At 43.0% G+C, this 25,526-nt stretch overlaps 1 protein-coding gene across 1 annotated transcript; it reads right to left on the bottom strand.

Annotated features, from left to right (window-relative positions):
* Positions 1-9,781: 9,781 nt before the first annotated feature.
* LOC130698721 (uncharacterized) lies at positions 9,782-25,252 on the bottom strand. The gene is made up of 4 exons (XM_057521403.2): positions 20,086-25,252; positions 10,424-19,508; positions 10,198-10,306; positions 9,782-10,128 (listed from the first exon to the last, which is right to left on the bottom strand). The coding sequence occupies exons 1-2, from the start codon at positions 25,250-25,252 to the stop codon at positions 10,498-10,500; spliced, it is 14,178 nt and encodes a 4,725-aa protein (XP_057377386.2). The 3' UTR covers positions 9,782-10,128; positions 10,198-10,306; positions 10,424-10,497.
* Positions 25,253-25,526: the final 274 nt, after the last annotated feature.

Raw genomic sequence — 25,526 nt, forward strand, 5'->3', positions numbered from 1 at the left:
TGAGATGATGGAGAATTGCCGTTGGGTAAATGGCCCAGCCTTCTTGCAGCAAGCAAGAGGGAAAGTCGGATCGCGACAAATCGCGCACTGGGGTTAAATGCATTCAGGTCCCTGCTAATCATTGCATCAAATCAGTACAATTGGAGACACATTCTGAAGAAATACAGGCTTTAAAGGAGATAAAGCTATTACAATTGAGTTAGACGCTAATAACTTTATCACCATTTCTGGATGAAGAAGGATTACTGCCAGTAGGAGGTCGCTTGAATTACGCCCTCTCGGACGACCAAAAGGTCGTCTGTCAACCTTGTATAGCGACCATGGAACGCAAATTGTTGCTGGGGACAAAGTAATCCAACAAGGCATCGAGCGTCTTAAGGAACAAAAAATCGTTGCCCACATGGTACAGCAAGAAAACAAGTGGCATTTTTCACCACCATTAGCGCCGCTCTTAAGGGGAGTTTGGGAATGTCGTATGAAATCGGAAAAGGTTCTCTGGAAGCCATTGTAGAATCACGTCTCCTTACCGAAGACTACGATTACCGTGTACCATCTGTTAATGCTTAAAGGAAAGTCCCCCGATACTTTTGTAACGCTACAAACCGAGCTTTCCCGCGCGCTCTAACCAGTAAAATACGAAGACCACTTGGAAGTCAGGTTGCGGTCGAGACAACAAGAGGTGGCCGAACCGTTCACAGATTATTTTCACGATGTTCTATACATGTGTTCCACAGGCTGGTCGCGAGGCAATATGTACTACATAGTACATAATCGCGCCTACAGTTTTCTTTATGGGGAAAGTGTGTGTTGTCGCCCCTAGGGCTTTGATTTGGTTGCTTTAATGGTTAAACCGTTAAAGTTAAACCAGTTAAACAAAAATGCGTGTAGCGCATGTCTTAATTTTTTCGAAGCGAATAATATGAATTAGGTTTATATAAATTTATATTTACAATATTATGATAATGTACATAAATGCTACAATATAATAAATACACATACAGTATATACAGTATGTTATAATTATATATATATATTTATACATACGTACAATTATATTTATATATTTGTACATACATACAATTATAATATATATATTACTATTATATATATGTACAATAGTTATGGTAATTGAAATAAACGAATATAAGAGAAACAATTTTTTAATTATTTGTCAGCAAAATTAATTATGATATTCGCTGATTTAATATATAAATAATATAAATATAATACAAATCGATAGCCCTTGGTAAGGGCTATCCATTTTTAGGTAATTGTAATCAATATTTTCAAATCGAAAAAATTTTTAACGCAAAATGTGTTTTTGTTGTTTTTCTATCTAAGGTTCTAATGGACGCAACCGATAAAAACAAAAAAATTTATATTACACTTAAACTTTTTCCTTTTCTGAAAATTTAACATAAGTTTCATAGAATTAGATAGCTCTTGATAAGAGCTATCGATTGATCCAAAATTTGTCAATTTTAACTGCTTATTTTCTTCATAAATAATTATTAAAGGATTTCATGATTTTAGAAAGGGGAGGGGGTGTGTGAAAAAGCCGAAACTTGGCATTGATTGTTTGATGCTTAATCTTCGTCAAAACAGGAAACCATTATAATATTTTTGTTCCTGATGATTCCAGGAACAAGTTATTTTAAACGTTTACTTTTAAGATGCTATATTTAACCCCAAAAATTATGTTTGAAAAAGTGGGTTTTGATAAACCATTATGGCGGCCATTTTTTTTTACCGCGCCAAGTTCAAATTTTAAAAAGTGTAAATAAGTGTAAAAAATTTTAATTATAAGTACATATTTACATTTTGTTTGTGTCTAGAAAATTTCAACATTCCGTTCATATATTAAAAATTAACTAAGATAATTTAAACAAATTTATTTCATGGGTTCTCATTTAATTTACAATTTTAGGTGCCTTTTTCCACATATCCGCGTGGAAAACCACGTTTTATCGCGACTTCCGCGTGGAAAAACTCCAAGCAGACAATATTAAAAAAAAAAAAAACAATTGACTAACGTCCTGCGCGTTTGTCATTTACCCCATAAGAAAAAGTGCATCTGCAACTATGTACTACTTAGTACATATGTACTGAGACCATGTTGGTGTTCCAGGATTGAACCCAACATGAGCGACCAAGCTAATCAGCACCTATACTGTTGCCTTCCGCTAGCTACCGTTAGTGAATCTATCAATTCATCTCTCCGACGATCACCACCGAGGAGTTTTTCCGAGAAATAGTGTTTTTACAGGGAAAAGGCATGGCTTCACGAAGGGAGCCGCTTTCTCTTCTCCAGTGCCCCGTATATCATTTTCGAAAACAAAAACGGCCCTAAACAGATAGTATTCCCAACCAAGGGCCAATCCTCCATGTCAATGGTTTTGTGACAAGAATCATGATGCACGACGAGAAAACGACGCTTAGAATCTAAAACAGAGAATTGCGACAGCAGAAGTCGAGCCGAGGACGTAATGCAAAACAAACGAGCCCGTGACGGACGACCGATCGGTATAGAATGAAATCGATCGGGGCACATCGAACGCAATTGTTACACGAAAACACGAAAGCAGTATGCCAGCAGTAACACGAATGCATCTTCAGGGGTTTCTACAAAATCCGATCCAGACGTCAGTAGCGACTGAAAATACGCGTGAACCGAAAGTAACAAATTTCGGGCAAAGCGACAAAGATCGCACCTAAAACAAACTAGTGACAGAATTAGGGGTATTGCCGTACAAGATTGCACAACAATCGGTTTAGTGGCTCAGCCACTGGCACCAGTGATCGACCAACGGATAGTAAGAGGCCGGCAACAGAAGTAAGGGCAAAGCATTGTACGTGATTTTTCCCAGCCCAAGTAGATTGATAAAAATAAAAAAAAGTAAGCAAATACCCTATTCTTTTTTACTAGAAATTATGATTTTCATCAGCTTGCGATGATTTTTACTAAACCCCTAAACTACCCCTTTTCGCATGACAACCATCGCCGTAAGAGCGATGGGTGAAACCCAAGAGAGAAAAGCTCTGAAAACGGCCGGTGTTCGGACACTTTTTGCGGGTACTGCATGTCGGGAATTTTACCGAAAAGAAACTTGGCAATTAACGTCCAAACTTCAATGTAGTTTTTTTGCCAAGATTAAATCGGAAAATATTCAGAATTTTCTTCTCGGTATAGTTTCATCGCACTGATTTTTGTTATCGGATTTGCGTTTTGCTGTAAGAAAAAGGAATTGGCTAAAACGAGGAGGCACACCCCCTATTACTTCAACGGTTAATTTGTCTGGTGCTACCTCCCCAAGTTTCAATTTTTAATGGACGGTCTGTCTGCATGTATGCAGATTTTTTTCATCATCATACTTGAATGTAATGTCTTAACGCTTAATACATTATTTTGATTGTTATTCAAAAATTAACTTAAAACTTTTATTTCTAAAATTTTTTTTATTGTCACACCAACTATTTAATTTTGTCGATAATTTAAAAGTAACAGCATTCCGCTTCTCTCCTACGTTCTATAATTCTATTGTCTCTAAGGGGTAGGACTCGCCCCGCGCTAATGGGGGGAGCGTTTTAGTTGAAGTGGTGCTTTGTCAATTCTTATCTATGCGGTGGTTTCGTTTATTGGTGCCTTCCTCGAATAAACCTTTATGTCAGTTGCCGGCACAGGTATAAACATGTATCAGGTATCGAACATGTAACCGTGTGACCCTAATCACGTAATTTTCGTTGGTCTATCAAAAGAAAAGGTAGAAAAAACATGACCTAAGTAACAGGCCAAAGAGCAAGGATAACGTCAGTCGCGATATGCAGCGGCATCGCCATGGCGCAAGCCCCCATAAATTACATAACGTTCTGCCAACTAGTTTCCTGTTACGTCTTTTAACTTTTCACTTGAACTAATTAACTAATTAGTGGTAGCTTCAACACAAGTCTACCCAGCCACCTGCCCGTCATAAATCTCTCTTGTTACCCATAAATCAGTCGAACGTTGACCCCGACATTACCCCACTTATATATCACTTCAGCAAGTTGCCCCGTCAACTTACACGGTTCAATATCTCGTCGTGTTGATTTGAATATACAGGGCCATGCGCAACCCAAAAAGGCAATTCAGTTGAATTCCTTATAAGAACCCTGACCTCTCTTTGAGCCTTCGACTTCCTCGTCGCACCCGCAGCCTACGACCACAATCCGTGTATGCTTTTAGCTTAAATTACCATTTACCTGCACCTGTTTCATTTTCCTGGCACCCACTATGAACGACATTTTGGTTGAAAGCCTCGCGTCCAATAATTTCGCAAGTGCGTAGAGAAGATGTCATTTCAATGCGTTACTCTACATCTGGTGGCAGCGGTTATTGAACTTAACCATTAAGTCAAGGTATACGGGTGCTAAGAATAAGACTAATAGTAAAGTGCTTAGAAAACTGCCCATAGTGAAAACGATTTTCCTTTTTAAAATCACCCTAACTAACTATCAATACCCTTGCGCTTTTGCCGGCCCCTTTTAAGGCACGCAACACGAGACCTACCCGTTCCACGGTCAGTTATAAATCACTTAAACTTTTCAACCTAGTGAAGAAAAACCTTGCATTGTGTAACGAAGTCATAAAAATACAACATTTAATTATATTTTATCTTCATTGTTTGTTTTCTTTATATTAAAATTATATACTGTGTCTGTTATGCATTATATTTAAAGTATACATTATAAATATAGTAATTCAAGTGTCATTGGCATTTCCCTGAATTCTATATTTATATTGTACTTTACATCCTGCTTATTGCTGAATTCTATATTTATATTGTACTTTACATCCTGCTTATTGCTGAATTCTATTTTTATATTATACTTTACATCCTGCTGATTGCTGATTGCTGATTGGATGAGCTTCATGCGTAGAACATCGCGCCATACATTTCCATGAATATGAAATGTTGCGACGTGAGATATTCAATAACTTATATCCGGAGCTCATCTGTCGGAAATGCTATGTTTCCCTCAAACATGTAAAACGTATAAAAGGATGCCCTTTTTGTTCCCAAAAGTTAGTTCTATAGTTCTACAGTTCGTTTCAGTTCTTCAACTATCTTCAGTTCTAGTCCCAGTTCCAGTTCTTATTCTTAGTGCTACAAGTGTTGTTTAATTCTTCAAATATAGTGAGTTTAATTTGTTCCTATTCAATAATTATTGTGAGTGCTATCATCGTTTGTTGTGCGACCGACAAGCCCGTTTTCTTTATCTTTTCTCTTTCAACGTTTGACACCTTTATTCTATCTTCGCCACGGCGGTGACGGTAAGACTGAATACGTATGACTCCATTTTTGTATTTCTGTTTCCCATTTATACCCCATATCTGTGTAATTCTTTTATTATCTTTGGCCTATTAGAATAAAATATATTCGGCATTGTGGTAACGCCTTCCCGAGTTCATTTTCTTATTATAATTTGTCTTTAATAACGTAAAGTCATTCTTTCAATCACTAAAAGAATGCTTTACAATTGGAAAGCAAGCGGAAACCCTCCCGCTGGCAAAATTTTAAAGAAACAGTACCAAACAGCCTCTTCGTCCTTGCGTGAACCATAGACTTGATAAGAAGATCGCCACTTTTCACAGACCTAGCGGTGAAGTTAGGAAATTGCCCTTATAACCTGGAAAAAAGTGAAAGAAGAAACCTTTTTAAAGCGTCCTGTAGTGATTGAATTTCCATTAAAAAGCTATTAGCAACTTTTCTGACTCCGCCAAGACGTGTCACGCTTCAAGAGTTCCAAATGAACAAACAAACTGGAATCAACAAGATAATCGAAGTGCTGCTTCTATCGAACATTCAACGTGTGGAGCCATAATTAGCACCACAAGAGAAAAGCAAGCTACAACCAGCACAACGTGTTCTCACAATGCTAGTTTAATTACCTAATATCTCAGGTAGCCCGGCAACAAGATTTGATCGCTTGATTAGGTTATTTGAAAATGCCGTAGCAATGTCAAACTGGAATGACGATGAAAAGATTGATATGCTCATCACCAAAATGACACACGATACAGTAAACGAAATCCTACAAAACATATTGGATAGCTATACGTCAGTATGAAGAGATAAAAGCTGTACTTCTGCAACGATGCCATGGTAACAAAACAACAGATTTCTTAAAAAATTGGAAGGGAGCAAAAGACAACCTGGCGAATCCATTCTGGACTACACTTTCCGTCTCAAGACCCTTTTTGAGAACGGATATCCAAAAATTGGAAATGAAACTACGAACGATACCACTAGGCTATAGGTATTAAGGAAAAAATGTTTTCAGGGACTATAGCAAGAAAGAATTTGTGAACGCAGTAAGCGGTCGAAATGGGACAAATGAAATGCAATTTTTACACGATACCATCGAACAACAACAAGAAATGATAAACGCAATTACCGACGGAAGTAAGCTTATGTAAAAGAGAAATCTTTTACTAAAATAAGAATGATGTTAAAAATAAGAACGAAGGCGTTTTATCCACAATGCCTGATATATTTTGGCTATACGGCTTAGTCCGACATACCAAATTAGAAGATGAAAAATCAAAGCCAAGTCAGGAAATTTGAATATAAGCAAATAACATACCAAATTAGAAGATAAGAATTAGCAAATAAAGTAGGAAAAAGAAAACTAGCAAGACGACTACATTTGGAAAAGTGGAAGGGTACTGGAATCAGAGTGACTGTTCCATTCGCAAGATGTTAGTAGACTGTGTTCTTCTTAGTTCTTGAGTTCTCGACGAAACTTCGTTGTGCCGTGATATTGATGACACGTCTATAGTTCAGGCGTGCAGCCAATCAAAAGATGTTTATTTAATGGCTTGATGAGCGTCGTGCGTGCCACCAATCAACAGATGTTTCTTTAATGGCGTGATGTACGTCGCGCAAATGAGTCAGACAGCAGGTGTTCACCTAGGTCGATGCTACGACGCATATTGTTTACAGATGCTACGCAGTATCCGAAATTTGAATAATAAGTGAAGAGAAGTAAAATATGGTTATAAAGAAGGTATCGAATGGAGGCTTCGTTACACTTAACAGTAAAAGAATAAGGCATAAAAAAAAGAAATAGGAGCAAAATTTTTTTCCCCTTAACACATAGGCATTATGTATGGGTAAGTCGACTATAGATTATCTTTTGTACCAAAAAAATTCCTATTTACTTATTTTTTTATGTGGAAAATGTAAGGTAAAAAATTTTTTAATTACAAGAATATAAAGTTTAATTTACACTTAGTAGGGTGAAGCAAAGTAGAAGTTAGTTGGATCCTTCTTTAAAAAATATGAACAAAATAAAAAAGGGTAGTTTTTGGGTGAATCTCTAGTAAACTAATGGAGGCGCAAACCGGGGAAAAGCGGAAAATTTGAAACACCTGAACGCACAAATACCGTTCAGGGTTTAACAGTTACATTGATGCGCCACACATCAATCTAAAGCCAACTTATCAATGAGTAGGCTGAATTTTTTTTACATTTAACTCTAAAGGGGAATTATAAAAAAATAAAAACTGAGGAGATGTTTCTCCATAAGAGGCCATGTTAAAAAGGCCGAAAAACGGGCAACTGTTTATTCTTTTGGGAGGGTACTGTACTTATTTCAAATACATAAACATTCGGCACTGTACTACGAACTTATTCCGCCAATCCATTCCGCCATTAAGACCGAGAATAGGTATACAAGGAGCAGGCTAGTTGGCGGAACGGGCAAACAAAAAATGTCCATTCCGCCTACTATTCCGCCATTTACGCTCCGCCATTCCAGCACTCCGCTTCCGCCTTTTAGGAACACCCGGCCACAGAAGTTGAAGTCAGTCTGAAAGGTAAAAAAGGAACATAATAATTAACTTAATGTACTGAATTGATCAATGGCCCTTTTGAGATAGAATTTGGCAGCGATTCAATTGAATGATGGTTCCTGTATTTCTCCTTCCAGATTTGAGAACCTCTGCCTCAAACACTGTACATCCATAATTGAAGAGTTTGAAGACTTGCTCAATGTTCAAACTTTTGGATTTCGGGGAGAAGCATTAAGTTCACTTTGTGCACTGAGTACACTAAGTGTTACAACATGTGAAAAAGGTAGCAAGATTGGATGGAAACTTGAGTATGAAATGCTTATTATTTTTATTCGTGAAGCATTGGTTTTTATGTTAGTACATTCCAAACAGATATGATTCTCATGGCAAACTAGTAAAACAAACTCAGTATTCCATAAAGGTAAGGACCAGTTTGTCCCCCTTCATATGTTCATCGGGGGAAATGCGCATTATTGATTCTATAGCTTGATTTTGATTACGACCATTCGTTCGCCTCAAAACAAATCAGACCGAGACATCTTCCGGCGTGCGATGGCATTATGAACGTTTCCAGACATTTCTCTCTCTCTCTCCGTTTTTCATTAAACGGAGAGAGAGTGATTAGTGTGAGAGAGAGAGTAATTAAACCTTCTGAGATCTACTACTACAAAATTTGATACGAGGTATAGAGGTTTTCATTTGATTCTATTACAGTTTTAAAAAATTGATTTGTGTACTCAGGGAAAAAGGGGGTCAAAGAAAACATTTTTTTAACACATAATAAATTTAAGGGAAAATTATGAATTAATTCATGGGAACCGGGAAGGGCTGTATAAAATTATGGTGTAAAATTCCAAAGATATTGTGCATTACATTACCTGATATCGCGTGTGTGTAAAGCACGCAATCTGTAGGGAAACTGGAAAATGGCTGAAAGCCATCCCATGGCGTATGACCTGACCCTAGCGACAGGCAGGAGCCTAGCTTCAACAGGAGTATAGGGGACTATGTACGTTTACACATCCGTTTGGTAGCGCGACTGCCACCACAACCTTTTAGTAAAATGAGCGGCGCCCCCCTTATGGGAAATTAAACATGGTGAGTGGGAACCATCCCTTTATACCCCTGATGGATCTAAACGAGATAAAGGCAGCCAAACAAAAAGTTAATTCACGTGACTCGTTTATCTCCACAACCCGCCATGAAAAAACCACCACTAATGAGAAATGTTTACATTGAAATAACTGAAAACACAGGTCGTTTACGTGATTTATATAGCTGTATAAGCAATCAATGGAGGACGTTCTCCAGAACAATTAATAAAAAATTGGAATTCAAACAAAAAAAGTTATGATAGAGTGACGAGATATTATGGCTAACGCTGTTATAAGTGCTGAAACCGACCTAAGCCATCCGATTTGACAAAAAAGGAAGGCACAGGAACCAACCGTTGGAGAAATAAATAGTGGCATCTTAAAATATGTTTGGTAAAAGGTCCTAATCCTCCGGTCCTAATTCTCCAGGTCCTATTTCTCTGGCTACCTTTGTTTGCTACGGATAGTTGTTTGTATTCTTCAATGTAATTTCTGGAATGGGTCGTTTAGCAGGATATAAGACATACTGGCCACACATCATGTTCAAAGTACTGCCACCAAATCTACTGGCATTCAACAGATTTCTTTTTCTGTTTTTATTTTCGTTCAATCTTGATTAGTACAATTTTCTTTCTTCCAGATGGTACGTGGAAGTTTCATTGCAAATTTTTTTTAAAGAGAATTCCAATGTAAATAAATGCGTGCTGCTTCATTTTGGGATTTTATCTTTATTTGGTATGCAAAACAAAGGAGAAATATTCATTTGGCTATTATGTAAGCAACTGTATTGTGTTGAAGCACTTTCAATGCGTGCTTAATATCTGTTAACTAAGGGTGTAGAACACTTCCAGGAAGATTGTTCCCTTAAATCGCTAAGATTATTCTACAAAATAACTCTTTCAGGCATTTGTAAATGATGATTGTTTATCACTCTTCATAATAAAACATATTTTAAATGAAAATGAACCTCATGCCATGTTACATTACCAAAATGGCAATACATCGATATCAACCTAGACATGCATTTCACACGTAGTTTTTTTTTGGTTTTTTGTTTTTTGTTTTTATTTCTTTGTTTTCTTTCACAAATTTGAACAATAGCTGGCATATTTTTTAACTGCTGCTGCTGTTGCACTGCTAGTTTAACAGCAAATTTCGCTTCACGGGATCATACAACCCTGCTGTTTTACTTTGGTTTGTCTGCCATGAAACCATAATATAAATAGGTGTTTTTTTGTGCCTGTATGAGATAATTTCACTTCTACTCACTTCACTGGAATTTGTGATTCACCATGTTCTTGCACTTTCAGTTTTGCGCTTGACTTTTTATTGGCTCGTCCTCGTCTTTCAGTTCTTGAATCTTATTTTTTCTGGGTTGCTATTACAAAAATAAAACAAACAGTTATCTAGGCTGTGCTATAACTAATGTTGGCCGTTACTTACGCAAAAAAGCGTAATACATATTGCATGAAATTCCTTACATAGTTCTACTTACGTTGTTTTCTTGGCGACTCACTGGTTTGTGGTAGATAGAGCGAACCAGCGTTAAGTCAGGACCGATGGACTCGACTAAGTCAGGTCCGTCCAAATGGACAATTTCCGCGTTAGGTTTTCCTTCTTTAGGAAGATTGACGCGACGAATAGGTATATCACGGAATGGTGGCTTGTCTTTATATGCCCTTCATTCTGTTTCTTGCAAACGGCCGTGTTCGTAAAGAATATAGTGTTGTGAAGTCCGACCTTATCGCCGACACTTAAACGCCAGGAAAACCGTATATTTAACGGACTTTTAGAGTTACCGTTCGTAATACCCTCATTCAGCAAGATATCTACGTCAACTCTTCCGTTCTCATATTTCTCCAAGAAATTCGCCAACTCCCTTTCTAGTTGTTTGTACGGGCCTAGATTGAGGGACTTGTCCATGTTGATTAAATTGTGCACTTTTTTGCCACCTCCGCCGCCGAGCAAAAACCCTATCAAATGGCCACATTGGTCATCTTCCTCTCTTTCTCCGTCGCTCTTCAGTTCATTTCTCGCAGCGCCAGTAACTTCGCTACCACCTTTCAGATTTTTCCGCGTTATAGTAGCCAAAACATGACGAACGTTGTCATTTTCGTCTAGAAGGAGGTACTGATCAACACGTTCACCTTCACTTTTCCGACCAACTCGCATGTGAGGTAAGGCATCGTTTACTTTTTCGTCATAAAGGTATTGCGACAGCTTATCGTTGAGCGCATTCTCCTTCACCTGCGATAGGAGGTCGTCGACTTTCTTATCCAGAGCACCAGCGATAGCTTCGTAAAGGCAACGGTTCGGGGGGGCTGGCGTTTCGTCCGAACTCATCAAAGAAGGCGGAAGTTGCATTTCTTTACCATCGGGTCCAATGAGAGAAACATGCTTTGTGCCATCTTCGTTCTTCGTGTATACAAGTTGGATCGTTTTCTCAGATTTTCCATCTGGAGTTACGCTAAACTGACCATCCTCGCTTTTGAAATCCTTCTCGTCCGAATGGTCAATAATTACGAGCGTGCACTTAGTTGCATTCGCTACCATTTGCATTTGCAAAAGACCAGCAGCTTGGCCTTGGCCCATACTTTTAACAACATCTTTGTATTCCTTTGGTTGAACGACAGCATTTCCATTTTCGTCCGTCTCTTTCTGGCTGCTTCCTTCCCCGAGCGAGTCTTCAAGTTTCTTCTCGGCGGCTGCGGCTTTCTTATCATTTTTAGCTTTTTCCACCTCTTCGTCGTTCCCTCCCTCATTTTCTTTTGCGTGATTGTCGGCCGTCATCGAATCACCTTGCGTTCCCGTCCACATACTGCCAATGCGCTCCAACGTGTTCTTGCCTGCGGATACGATGAGACCCTCGATTTTGCTCTGCAGCCAGGGTTGCACCCATGCCTTGGTCACGCTATCTACCATATAGGTGACAACGTCGCCTTCGATTCTTTCTTTCACCTTCTGTTTGTATTCGTTGAACACTTTCGTTTCGAATTCGGCTGTGTTTGTCGACGTCACAGTGTACGTTGCATGAATCGTTTCGGCTGCTTCACCGGTGCTTAGCTGATCTTCTTTCTCTTCGTCGTATACTGACACTTGGGTTTGGTGAGCCTGTTGCGCCGCTTTCTTATCCTGTTCTTCAGCTTCTAGTTTTCTCGCCTCCTCAGACAGGGATCTCTCCACGTTACTGACGTACTCCGGTGCGTACGCGACGAGGCCTAAGATTTCTGTGCCGTTCTTGATCCAATTGACAATCTTCGTCGCTTTTTCAACGTAGCCGACAAATTTAAAAGATTTTTTCAAAACGTCCAGTCCCTGGGCCTTTTCCTCTTCCATTAGTTCGATCTTGCCTTCTGCTTTCAAGACGTCTCCCGATTCGGAGAAACAACGTCCTATGGCGCCTCCAACCGAGGCCGCCTGCCCAGTCATGCGACGTCCCCAAAGTGTGTAAAGTTCCGACGACTTCGCTTTGTCCAAGTAGCCGTCGATCACTCGTTTTACATCCTCCGCGCTTCGTCCCATTTTTTGCAACAGTGCCCAGATTCGATCGAGGGCACTGTTAAGGGCGTTGAAAAGGAACCACAGAGCCTTGCTGATAAGGAATTTTACGTGCGTCAAAACGTTTTCGATGACGAATTTTTTTAGCCAAGAAAGCAACCTTTCGACGCCCATGCTGGTCATCGTGGAGAGCACAGCTTGGCCGCACTTGGCCATCGCTTTCTTCGCTGCTGCCCAACAGAGAGCCAATCCCACTTTCCCCTGGAATCCCATTGCAGCCAGACGACCAGCTGCCGCTCCTTTGGTCAAATACGCACCCAGTCCGGCTGTGGCGACGGACATGGCCAGGCTCCATTTTTTGTGTGACAAGTAACCTCCCCAGGAGAAAGTTCCCGTCAGCCCTGCCTGGATTGCGTAGCCGATGTCACTCACTCCTTCAGCGATGAGAGTTTTGCTGACAACTGCGAGCAGTCCGCCAGAAATTGCGCCAAGGGCTACCCCTAAGGCGACTTGGGCGACGCCCGCCATGGCCACGTAGAAAGCTCGCCTGTCCCAGTAGTCCCACCAAGTTTTGTGCGCCTCTAGCTTGATGACACCTGTAAAGGATTTGCCGGCTAAACTTTGCATTTCCTCCGCTGGAAAGCTCCTCGACCTGTCGGACACGAAATAGTCGGAAAGCGGCTGGAGCGTAGTGTTCACCATCGGAATGGTCTTCAACTGGCCAATGCTGCTGAACAAAGCCGAAACAACGTCCCTCTTGTAGGTTTCAAGGTGTTTTTTGTTTTGTTTCTCAGTCAGCCATTCGTCAACATTAGCCGCCTTGCTCGCATTGTCGGATTTCTCGTCACCGAAAGGATTGACGTAATTGAACGCACTTCCGACGACATTCCACGCGCAGTCTGCCCAATAACTTGGGACGTCGTAGTAAGCAGAATGCTCGGTGACCGGCTTTGGTGGCGGTCGGTGCTTCCAGCTTATTTCCTTAACGCCGGCCAGTGATTCAACCGCTTCCGTTATTTCTTTCTTCCGGCTTTCGATGTCCTCCTTGTTGGCCTTTAATCCCGGCACAAAAATAATTTTAGGTTCTTTGATGATTCCTTCGCTTAAGAGATATTTCCAGATATTCTCAGCTCCTTCGTCAGAGTCTGCTGGGCATGGCAACTCTTCCCGAGACACTGTCTCGCATACCTTCTTAAACGCAGTTTCTCCAAATTCGCCGGATGAACTTTGAAGTATCCACATCGCTATCAAATGGTCAAATTTCTTCAGTTGTTCCGTCAGGCCTGCAACGGGCGAGCTCGATCTGTTCGGATCGAATGATATCTCTTTGGAGAGCACGCCCTGCCTGTGATTGATGTGGACCACGATTTGGCTCGTCTTCAGGAACCGCTCAAGCGACTTCAAAACACCGTCGTCGAGTTCTAACGGAGTGACGGCGTCTGCGAATGGTTCTTCATCATGACGCTTGAGCCAATCCACGAGTACAGTTCTCAAACTGTCCAATTCTTTTGGCAAACTTTCGAGGAAATTCTTGACGGCGGAATCACCCTCAATTTTCGATTGCGCCCAACGAATGACGTCCTCGTCGATGATCTTTTTCTGAACGACGTACCCTTCTTTAATCAACTCTTCCCACAACTGGTTCTGGGTGATCACCACGTCCGTCAACATGGATTTAGTGAATGATTTCCGCAGAGCGTCTCTTCTTTCGTCTATGAGCTGAACGGTGGCGCGTTCGAACTGAGCTATCTCCGTTGGCCATTGGAGCCGTCTCTGTTGTGAAGTTGTTCCATAGTCCATCCACAGAACACGTTGGTGATCCTCACTCATGTCTTTGCCAACACCGATCGACCTTACCGACACGCTGTTGGACAACCGATAAGGCTTACAATGGCCTTGATGTGCCAGCTTGTTTGTTATTAGAGCTAAGATTTCTTGCATTTCTTCTTGCTTCGGGAAATGCATGGCCAGGGAGCCAACAACTGACCGCCCCAAGATGTCTTCTATGGCAGTCAGATGCACCTGTAAAAGACATATCAAATTCGTTGTCTGCTCCTCGAACCGGTTCTCGTTTATAATGACGCTGCCATGTTTTTCGTGCATCTTCAACGTCTTCTTTACCAAATCATTACACATCGAAAGCTGGCCGATTTTGTCTTCGATCAAATTTTTCGCCCTGATCAATAGTGGTTTCGCTTTTCTCTTTTCATCGCTGCCCGCTTCACGCAAAATCAGCTTCGCTTGACGGATGAGCGCGGCTGGGCAATCATCTGGTTCTTTCTTGACAACCTGTTCGTAGCAATGATTCGCTTTCTGTTCAGTTTCTTTCGTCTTTTCGAAAAAATCGCCAAGAGTCATCAGCTCAGAAGGCGTCGATGCGAAGCGCGCAAAACTGCCGGAAGAGGCACCGGCCAACGCGAGACAATCGCTTTTAAATGATTCGAAATTCGCATAGACAGTGTCCGCCTTCCGGACATGAATGTTGTCGATGTGATCGGCATTGTCGTCCAACCAGAGCGCCCAGCGATTAGTCAAAAATTTCAGCTGCAGTTCGCCGTCCGGTGAGGTATTTTGACGCAACATCTTCCGCACCTCGTTGTAAATCTCCTCGTGAAATTTCTTGAACAGTTCCTCTTCCAAGAAGATCTTCTGCAGACCGCGAGTGCGGATTTGTTCCAGCCGACGGCATTCTCGGTCGTTGCGCTTCACTTTCAAAGTGCAAAGCTCCGAGGCAACGTCCGACTTGCCTACGCTGACATTTGGGTCCCACAAGACAAACTGAAAGCTTCCGGGCTGTCCAGCTCTGGCCACTCGCCCCTCGATTTGCGCCTCGACACGGGCGTTGGCCGGCATGTATCCTATGATGACGTGTAATCCGCCGTTCTTGGTGAGTTGTTCGTCGATCTTGAAATCGGTTCCCCTACCGGCCAAATTGGTGGCCACGATGACATCGCCGGGAACTAGATCGGAGTCATGTTGCTTCTTCTGGAATCCTTTATCGAACGAGCTGATGTATTTGCTGATATTAACTCGAATTGTGGCCTCCGTCTCGTTATTACTTTTGCCCTCTTGTTTGCACGCAGACAAAAGCTTATTGTAGGCGGCTTCTGCGGAGGCAATATTCTCGCACACAACCAGCACGGCTCGTTTCGCATCGAGCTGGGCTTTCGTTGCGCGTACCAAATTGTCCAACCACTGGCTCTTTGTGGGAGACAAGAGGTGATCCTCTTCTAGGCAAAAGCGACGCCGGAAACGAGGCATCTTGAAGAAGTCGACGCGGAATACCTCACCTAACAGTTTGCACTCGGCGGTGGAGCCAAGTGTGCCCGTCATTCCGTACAGGGCGGCGTTTTTGCGCTGCTCGAAAAAGCCAATGTTGGACATGAAGACAGCCTTCAAAGAGACGGGACTCAATTTCAGCGTATGTTTCAGCTGCAAGAACTGATGGAGGCCGTGTGACCATTGCATTTGTACTTGCTCCACGCCCGTTTCTTTGTCCATGATGACAACCTGCTGTCCTCGGCCGTCGCCCAGATCGTCCACTTTGTAAGCGTCTTTAGTCATTACCAGGTTTTTGGCTCGGAAGGCGTTGCGTGTCCACACCTGAAGGTAGCGAAGCACGAAGGATTCGAGACCCTTGGGAACGCGGATGTTGCCGTTCTCAACGCGTTCCTTTACGCTCTCGTACACAGCGGCTTGTGCTCTCTCGTCCCCAGCAGCGGCCGACGGATCGTGGACGGTATGCCATATCTCGACGAACACCTGAACGAGGTCGTCCATTTCGGGAATCTTGTGCGACAAGTACAAAATGTTTTCGCCTTTGTCCAGCAACATGCTGTCCACTTCATCGACGACGACGGCTCCAGCTTCTCGATTGCGGGTAATGTCACGGTCGGAGAAGAATCGACTCAAGAGGATGTCACGCTGGAAGCTGGACAGGTCACCGTACACAACGTCCGTGTTGTAGCGCTTCTTGCGCAACTCCTCGTCATCGGAGCAAGCGGCGTCGCAGTTGTTCTCCACGCCGACGCCGAAAACTTCGTAGAACCACTTCATCTCGATGACATTGTCGACGGCTAGAACCGGTGAGCTGGTGATGATGTCAACGAGGCGTTGCCCTTTCGACCAGTTGGACAACACATGATAGACGACCAACAACGCGGTGATTAGCGTTTTTCCCTCGCCCGTGGAGATTTGCGCCATTCGGCGCTGAACTCTTTGGCTCTCGCTCGGCGTCACGAACATTAAAATGGCAAGCATCTGTGATTCGCGCAATTGGCATTTCATATGCAATTGCACTGCCCGGAAGGCCACCGAAAGAAAATCGACAAGATCCACCTCTGCTTTGGATTCTTTAACATTAGTCACCCAATTGTCAATGTCCTTCTGGCTCCATTGGCTTCTTGGATCGCTCGTAGCCAGCAGCTTAATTTTGTCGATTGTTCGTACGAAGCTGTTCTGTTTTGTCATTTTCCCTATGACGGCCTCGTTTTCGGGATAGTCCCTCATCGATCTCAATAGTTCAGACGCGCCTTGATTGGATTGTGAGGCTTTGGATCTTTCCTGTTCGATGAATGCGCTACTTTGGATGTGTTGCCAGTGGTAATCTTCATCTTCGCTGTTGACGACATCTTGCGACCTCGCCAAAACGAAAAACGAATCCACGATCCAGGGGTATTTCGACAAATTTTTTATTATTCCTTCCAACTGGATGACGAGTTGGTTATTGATAGGTGGCAAATCATTTCCCTCTTGGAGTATCGGTTCATTTTGAACATGGCCATATTTCGTTTTGAAACGTTCGAGGAAGCAGTCCGCTTTGTCTTGGCCCATGCGAACATCCAGTATCGTTACAAGCTGATTGGCGAGACCGGTCGGCCAGATTTCCGTTAGCTTGCAGTGACGTATCAGCCGAGGCCAGTGTTTGAGAGATGTACCCTGAAACCTCTCCACGTCGTTGATTTTGGTGAGAGTTTTGAGGGCACTCACCAGTCCGGCAGCGTACAAAAAGTTGACAGACTCCATGCCTGCCACTAAACGGGTCTCTTGTTCCAATTTCCGCCGGAAGACTTCTAGAACAATTCGGCCTTTCAGTTGCGGTGATCTAAGACATTCTTGTATATCAGAAGTCAGCTGGCGTCGTTGAGCTTTTCGTTCGGCTTGATTTCCGGTTGTTGCAGGATCGAGTTTATCGACTGTTTTCAAGATGGAGTTCCCCAGCAGATTATCCAGCCAGTGATAGGGTCGAGCGGTTACTGCCAAATGAAAAAGGTCATCGAGTTTGAACACGGCAGAGGCAGAAATAAGTTCCGTTACATTGGCGAGCGTCACCAAATCGCGACGCATTGATTCCAATGACTTGAGAACGGTCTCTTGCAACCATGCCAGCCATTCGAATTCAATGCCGTCTCGCTTCGCAAAGAAGTACGCTCTATTGAAGGATTTCTGGAATTCACTAGCTATCTGACGTGTGCAATCGGACGGGCTCTTTTCACATTGTTCCGTCGCTTTCTCTCCACCGTCGGCCTTCTTCGCTGTTTTGTACGATTCCAGCAGGTCGGCCAGGTCGTTATCTTCCTCTCCGTAAAAGTGGAGAATGAGTTTTCGGTAGATGTCGTTAGTTGCACGTTCCTTCAAGCAGCTCAAGTAGGATGTCGGTGGTAGATTTTTTAGCACTCTCTGCACGACCTCATCGTTACCCAAAATGGTGAGGTACTTTCGTTCTTCCTGGGTCAAAAGACTTTTAAAGTCAATGACGTCAATCAACCTGTTGGTTACGCTTGACGATATTTGGCCTTCTTTTCCTTTTCTTGTGTCGTTGATTTTGTCGTACAAGCTCTTGATCATGCCAGTGTCTTGGTAACAAGACTCTGTTTGAATGAAACGCTCCAAGTAGCTCTTTTCGGTAAAGGTAAATGCCTCAGAAGAGGAATACACGACATCAAGGATCGCTTTCATTTTCACATTTTTCTTTTTTATATTTGTGTCGCAGAACAGCTGTTCGATTAATTCAGTAATACAGTCAGACGCAACTAGTCGTTGACTAGTTCTGGCGCATTTGCTCAGAGTATTGGCGAAATGGCAAAGACCTGTGAGGAGTAAACAGTTGGATTCGGTTTTGGATTTGCCCAGCACGCCAGCCAGTACGGTTAGCTGCTCCCTCATTATTCTACTGTTTATTTTAGCATGCAGTTTGTTAGTCTCTTCGAAAAGACTTAGTTTTTTTGTTTGAAAAACGTGAAAATGAACGATCAAGGAAGCCTGAAGTTCGATTACGCGACTGGTCATTTCTTCATCCGAATCCATATGAGTGTTGAATGTTACCACAAACTTGTTGATACGTTCGGTCCATCCCTCCAGTACGTCGACATTCTCAGGAGTGCCAATATGATGAGCGAGGAGTTCGGTAGCCAAGGAGGCCCGCACTTTCAACAGCTTCTCAGACGTGGAAGATAGCAAAGCATCCAGAAAAGCCAGAGTATCTTTTCCCTTTGGATGAAACTCGGTCGGAGCACATTCGTTCCAAATTTCCACTTGTTTTTGTATCAACAGTGATAAGTTGTGATTTTTGTGACAGCAAAGGCTGCACGGATTTAAATCTTCCCCTTCTCCTAAGCAAACGACAGACGCCTTGACGACGCTCAAGACGTCATCCGTAAATCGTTCCCGTGTCAAAAGTTCGGTAAAGGTTTTTTGACGTTGTAAGGCATTTTCCATGTTTTCGCGATTTTGATTAATGCGGCGGTTGAGCGTTTCAATTAGACGGTCGTCGTTGGTGGTCGACCAGCCGGCTATGTCCAAAACATTGGCCACGCCTCGTCGGACGTCGGCTGTAACTTTCAGTAAATTTCCAGCTTCTTCCATAATCGCCAAAGACGTTCTCCATTTTTCTAAGTATGGCGTTATGCGTTCGGCGTTGGTGTCGTCCAATTCGACGAAGTACTCGAACAACAGTTCGACATCCGAAAGGATCGTAGAAATCGTGGAACTGAGTTCTTTTTTTATAAGAAGGCAATTCGACGAGGTCAGCAAGGTGTCAACTATGGAAAGGCATCGCTTGGTTTCAGCGCACATCGTTTCACCTAGACGATACGCAATTTTCAAGGTTAATTTTTTTTTCAACATGTACATAAGAATGTCAGCCACAATCGACCAAAAAATTATAGCTCGGTATTATAATCAAACCTAGTTTTATCTCAAAACCTTCTCATTTGAAATGAAACTGCGCCAAATGACTGTTGCATAAATTAGCTACATAAACTAGTGAACATAGCTTAATTTTGGTATATGATCTATTTTTACAATCTTTGTTTAAATTATTATGAAAATTTCTTGATTGTGTAACAGGTAATTTGAGAAAACTATCATTATCACGAAAGGTCGCAATGTTACAGTTTTTGAAAATTCAGTAAATATACGTAAAATCATGAATCATGAATTACTTTGCAATTCAAAATCCCAAAACGAAACTTATTCTCTTCGGGAACAGATTTTTTTACGTAATTATCGTTACATAAATTATAATGAAAATTCCATTTTAAACTGTGAAAAAGAAGCAGCTTAAATGTTTGATTTAAAAATGCCAAAGGCTATTAGATTTAGAAATGAACCGTTTCATTAAGTTATAATTGTACAATTCTTGTTTGAGATAATACTTACCGCCTCCATCTTCAGCACTGATGCTAGAAGAATGTGCAGGAGTACCGTTTGATTGAACAATTGCTCCTTCCATGATTTTATTCAGGGCTGCCTCGACGTCACCAACCATTTGCTGGATGTGATTCCCAAAAGTACTGGATACTCTTGTTCTAAGCTGTTGATCTAATTCGTCCAGTTTCATATCTCGCCTCAAAGAACGCCATGTTTCGTGGCATTTTTGCGGCGACAAGAAGAACGTCGTGATTGCGGCATAGCGGTTCAGCAACATGTTCTTTCGACGCGCCACTTTGGCTTGTTGGGATGCCGTATCGGAATCTATGGAATAACTCTCCCACTTTCTGCTGATTTCCGCTTGAATTTTCGTAATTTCTTCGTAACTGTCTATCCACCTGAGGAAATGGTGGTCTGGATACTGTTTAACGTACTCGGTTTTCAAATTAGCTTCGTAACGCAGGATCGTTTCATCCTTGAAGATGCCTTCTCTTGTTTTGTTGAACACTTCGTGGAACAGTTTCATTTCGGAAACTGTGAAAGAATCTCGCTTGTTGTAGTCAAGATAGTGCAAAGCCTTTCGAAATTGTGGGACCATCGATTCCTTGTCCGATTTACTTGGTTGACAAATTTTCCGTAAACGCCAAAGGAATGACAGAAAAGAATCTTTGATGAGCTCAGGCGAATCCTTCTTGGAATCGTCGAAAAATCCGACAATTTTCATCTCCTGCTCACGAACCCAATTCATGCACTTCATCAAGGGCGTTTCCTTTTCCTCGGAAGATCGTTTCAGTTTTGCCAAAGCTGCGCTGAATTTATCTGTCCATTCTGATTTGTCGAGCTTTTTCTTGAGCTTAGTGCATACCTCCATCATGTCTTTGTAAGATTTGCCACTGTGATTCCACATAAGTGCTGCCTTCAATCGTTCGACGGAGTTCTGAAACTCGCTCAGCTGGCCGTGTAAGTCCGCCGTTTCCAGTATTTCAGACGGGTTTTCGTCTGGACGATTTTGGCTCGCTTTGAATTCCATTAGAAAATCGTGATAACTCTCCCATTCACGCGTCCAGTAAAAGTTGACAAACGCTTGTTCAGCGAGCGAGTAAATTGTTTTGTACGGCTCTTTGTGGAAGGTTTGCCGTTTTTCTATAACTGAACGGATAGCGTCCAACTCATCGACACCAACTTTCGTGTGACTCAAAAGGAAACGAAGCTTTTCCAAGCGCTGTTCATCATCTGTATTGAGAACAATTTGATTTCCGGCTGAAATCGAGGATCTAATGTTTGAAGTCGGCAACAAGTCACGTACTTTCTTGATTCCCATTTGACGACAGGCGAAGTCCGTCAGGGCGATATTCACGTCGTCGCCGGTCTTTTTCTCATTTCCAGAAATTTCTTTCAGTTTTTCCATCAGCTTATTGAAAAACGTTGACACGGGCACAGTGTCAGGTGGTGTGAGGTGAAGAGAGCAGCATTGCAACAAACCTTTTAGCGTCAGCACTTGGGATTGGATTATTGTTTCCTCGAAATGCTGTTCATTCCCACCGCTGGCCGATGTCGATGTCATCATCACTTCGACAACTGAATAGATCAATTTATCGCGCAGAAACTGGATCAGTTTTGTCTTGGCTGGGTCAGGTTCCGATGATCCCGTGTTGCTCTTGCTCGTCATAGATCCTGAGCCTTTTTTCTCTTGCTCTTCCAGCGGCTGAAGTAATTTTTGGAGCTCTTCATAGCTCCAGATTAGATGTCGAAAGGCGTACAAAACGCCTAAGACGTCAAGTGCATCCCCAGCGGTCGTTACGATGTCCCAGGCAATTTCGTTCGTCTTTTCCAGTATGATATCGCTCATGGGTTTGAGGAGAATTTCCCGTTTAGCCGATATAAGCTCTTGGATCAGATCGATGTCCTGGCTGATACATCGAAGCGATTGAATCAAGTGGTTTGGGTAATCAGCTATAGGTCGCGTTATTTTAGCCATTGAGGACCAAACGAGTCCACGGTCCTCTGGCTCTGGCAAGCAGATTTGCAGGACTATAGATTGCGTCAGGATGGACAAGGTTTTCGACGATTCATTCGAGACCTTTGAATATTTGGCGACAAGAGCGTCGAGGACATCCACGCCTTCCATGGCGTTCCATTCAGACTGGGTCGCTGGCTGTGTTTTGGCTAGGACGTGTGCCGTATGAGGAATGAACTCGTCATTTTCTTTAACGGAAATTGAACTTTCGCCTGTATCAGCTACCTGTTGAGCGGCGATTGTGTGCGTCCTCTGCGTAGTGCGCATCAGCTGGGACGTGGATTGCATCTTGGCCAGTTGGAAAGCCTTGCGAACCCGCTGTTCACTTTGTTTCGCTTGTTTCAGTTTTTTCTCGTTGGCCTCTTGTTGCTTGGCGGCCGCTCTGGCACGCCTTGCCGCTTCGTTCGAGTTGGTAATGGCCGCGCTGAGCTTCCGAATGGCTGCCTCTTTCTGCTGGAGTCGTGCGGATGCTAAGGCGGTGGCAGCAGCGTCGCTTCTCCAGGATGCCCCCGCAACTACCATAGCCCTTTTGGGTGTTGAATGCATCTGGTGGCTTTGATCAGCGTTTTGGCCGTCTTCACCTTGCTCTCCGTCGGTGGCACTTCCGTTGTCTTCAGCAACAACGATGATTCTTGAACCAATTTGTTCGCTTTGATTACTTGTGCGCATAATGCGTTCAATTTTTAATTTGCCTTCTTTCTCACGCCATTTCCCAGCCACCCAGAACCAGGGGTCTAACGAATCTGAATCTGTTTCAAACACACGTGCCGAATCAAGGCCGTTGCCTCCTCCCTTGCCCCCCTTGGCGCTTTTTCCAGGCTTACCATTCGTGCCATTTTTGCCGTTTTCGTTTTGTGTTATGTCGATCAGGTTATCGCCCGCGCCACATTCCACCTCAACTTCGCCAGCAAATCCTCCCTGTCCTCCGCACCCGCCGCTTCCACCGCTACCGCCGGACTTGCCTGGTGTTCCGGGCTCTCCGGTTAGTAAATGGCAAGTGTTGTATATTTTACCAGAAAAATATTGATAGACACTTTTCGGAAAGTTCCAGTAATATCTCAACGGTATAAAATCAAAATCTTGATCTACTTCCTTTTCCGGTGGTAGCTTTCCGTCTCTTCCATTTTGACCATTGATTCCGGGTTCTCCATTTCCACCGTTCTGTCCATCCGAACCGTTACCACCTCTGGCCCGGATGACGAGCGGCATGCCGAGGTAAGTGTCACAGATAATAGACACATGACCTGCACTCTGACCGGCCGCTCCGTGCACTCCGTCGTCACCACTCAATCCAGCGTCGCGTCCATCATTGGCTTTTTCCGGAATTGTCCGTTTGGCGTTTTTTCCTGAGGTGTCAATCACACGACGTATTCCCGTTCCAACGGCTTCAATTCGAGGAGCCGACATATTTAAACTCAATCCCGGTGTCATCCAATCCATGTCGATATAAATAACACGAGAAGCTTCAATAATGATCTCTTCACAAGGATTTTGTTCGGAGGAGGACGAATTTTTCGCCATCCATTGGTTGTAAATATGACTCAAGAGGAGAGCGCAACCGTTGAATCTCCAAGTTTGATTCGACATGTTGTTGATGGGCTCCGTCACCATCTTGTCGAGGATGCGTCGCATTTCGGCCAAAACCTTGGACGAGTTCTGTCGTGCGTAGGACCTCAACAACGGAAGATTTCTTTTCTGCTTCTCAAACAATTCCACAAGCTTAAACTCCATAAGGACGTCAGTGAGTAGGGCGTCGGCTGCGGTATCGTTATAGATAGCGAATAGATTGTGATTGCGACCGCATTTGGCGATTTCCAACGGAGGAGGCAGCTCGTGCAGGAGCAAACGGAAGTGATCCCATTCTAGTTGTTCGGTCTTGCTCTTCAGCAGCTCACGTTTTTGCATGATGAGCACTCGTGCGGCACCAATAAATCTCAATGGCTTCATTCGGTTGCTTGCCTCCAGCACTTTGTACCTGGCTGTCTGCCACAGGTCGCGATAACGTGCCTTTTTCATCTGCTCTGTTGTCTGTTCTCCAAACTGCTGGTTAGCCGATCGTTCATTCTCTTCAATTTCCTGTTCGAGTAGTTGTATTTCAGCGGTGGCGGTTTCAATTTCCAACCTGAACTGCCGTTCCTTGCGTTCATCCTCTTCCCTATTCTGAATGGCTCTAAGTCGAGCCTTCTCATAGGCCTCGCGGCGAAGGATCTGCACCTCATCGTAAGCTTTTTCTAAGCTCTCGATGAATTCCTGTCTCAGTTCCAAGTTGATTTCGAATCTGTCCTCGTCGAAACTTGGATCGATAAGCTCGTGTAGTAGGATCTTAAGCTCACTACTAGCCTCGCCGACCTCATCCCATCGATCTACCATCGCCAAGTGATCCCTGATGTTACGGTCCAGCTGTTCGTTCAGCTCTCTCAGATAGGCCAAGGATCGCATTTCTAGTTCATCGTCGCCTGGATTGCCTTTTTTCAGCAAAAAACAACAGAACTCTTTGACATTTTGAGCTACTTGACAAGAGAGAGCGACACGGTACGCTCGTCGATCTTGAAATGTGTCCATCCATTTGGCGATACCGTGAAAAGTTTGCGAATCGCTATCGTACCATACGTACTGATGGCTGCAAAAGGACTCGAGTGATTCGTAGATTTTCGGTGTTATATCAATAACGTTTTCTTCTCCGACAATACAACCGACCCGGAACGGATTTGACGTGCTTAACAGTCCCAGCCATTGAAATTGGTCGAGGGCTTCAACCACTTCTTTTACGATTAGCTGTAAATTAACCGTTGATGATCGAGATGTTACTTCTTCTAAAGTTTTCTTGGTTCTTTTTTCATTCTTTAGCTCAAGTTCAGCCTCCTGGTTTTTTTTATCCAAAAGTTGGCAGAATCGGATCCAATCACATTCGCCGCAGTTGATCGCACAAGGATTGGCCGTGCTACACCACGCGTCGCCCAGCCTATGCAAGTCGCTGTAACGACCCAGCCCATGTTGAAGCAAACAGACAGCCAGTGAATGAGTCGGTGTGACATTTTGCCCAGCATCAGCATCGATTTTCGTCAATGTCAAGGCACTTTTAAGCAATTGGTCTTGCAATTTTGGTCGGCTCCAATTCAGCTGGATCATCATACGTCGTCCTTCAATCCCAAGCTCCATTGCTTTTAATGCCACCTTCTATAACAAAGACAAATGTTCGAAAAACGAAAATATTTTACACCCAACAATACTTGTTTGGTTAGAGGAAAAGAATTAAATAAGCAAACTAAAAATATCTGTATCGAAGCTCTATCACAGAGCCGCACAAAAAAAAGGAAAAAAGAAAAAGAAAAAAGAAAAAAAACCAACAAACAAAAAAATACGCTTAACAACTCGGAGCCTATCGAGCTGAATCATATGGCCAACGTGAATTGTTATTTTTCTCCTGAAGAAC

The sequence above is a fragment of the Daphnia carinata genome, chromosome 7 (assembly GCF_022539665.2).
Source record: "Daphnia carinata strain CSIRO-1 chromosome 7, CSIRO_AGI_Dcar_HiC_V3, whole genome shotgun sequence".
NCBI lineage: Eukaryota > Metazoa > Arthropoda > Branchiopoda > Diplostraca > Daphniidae > Daphnia > Daphnia carinata.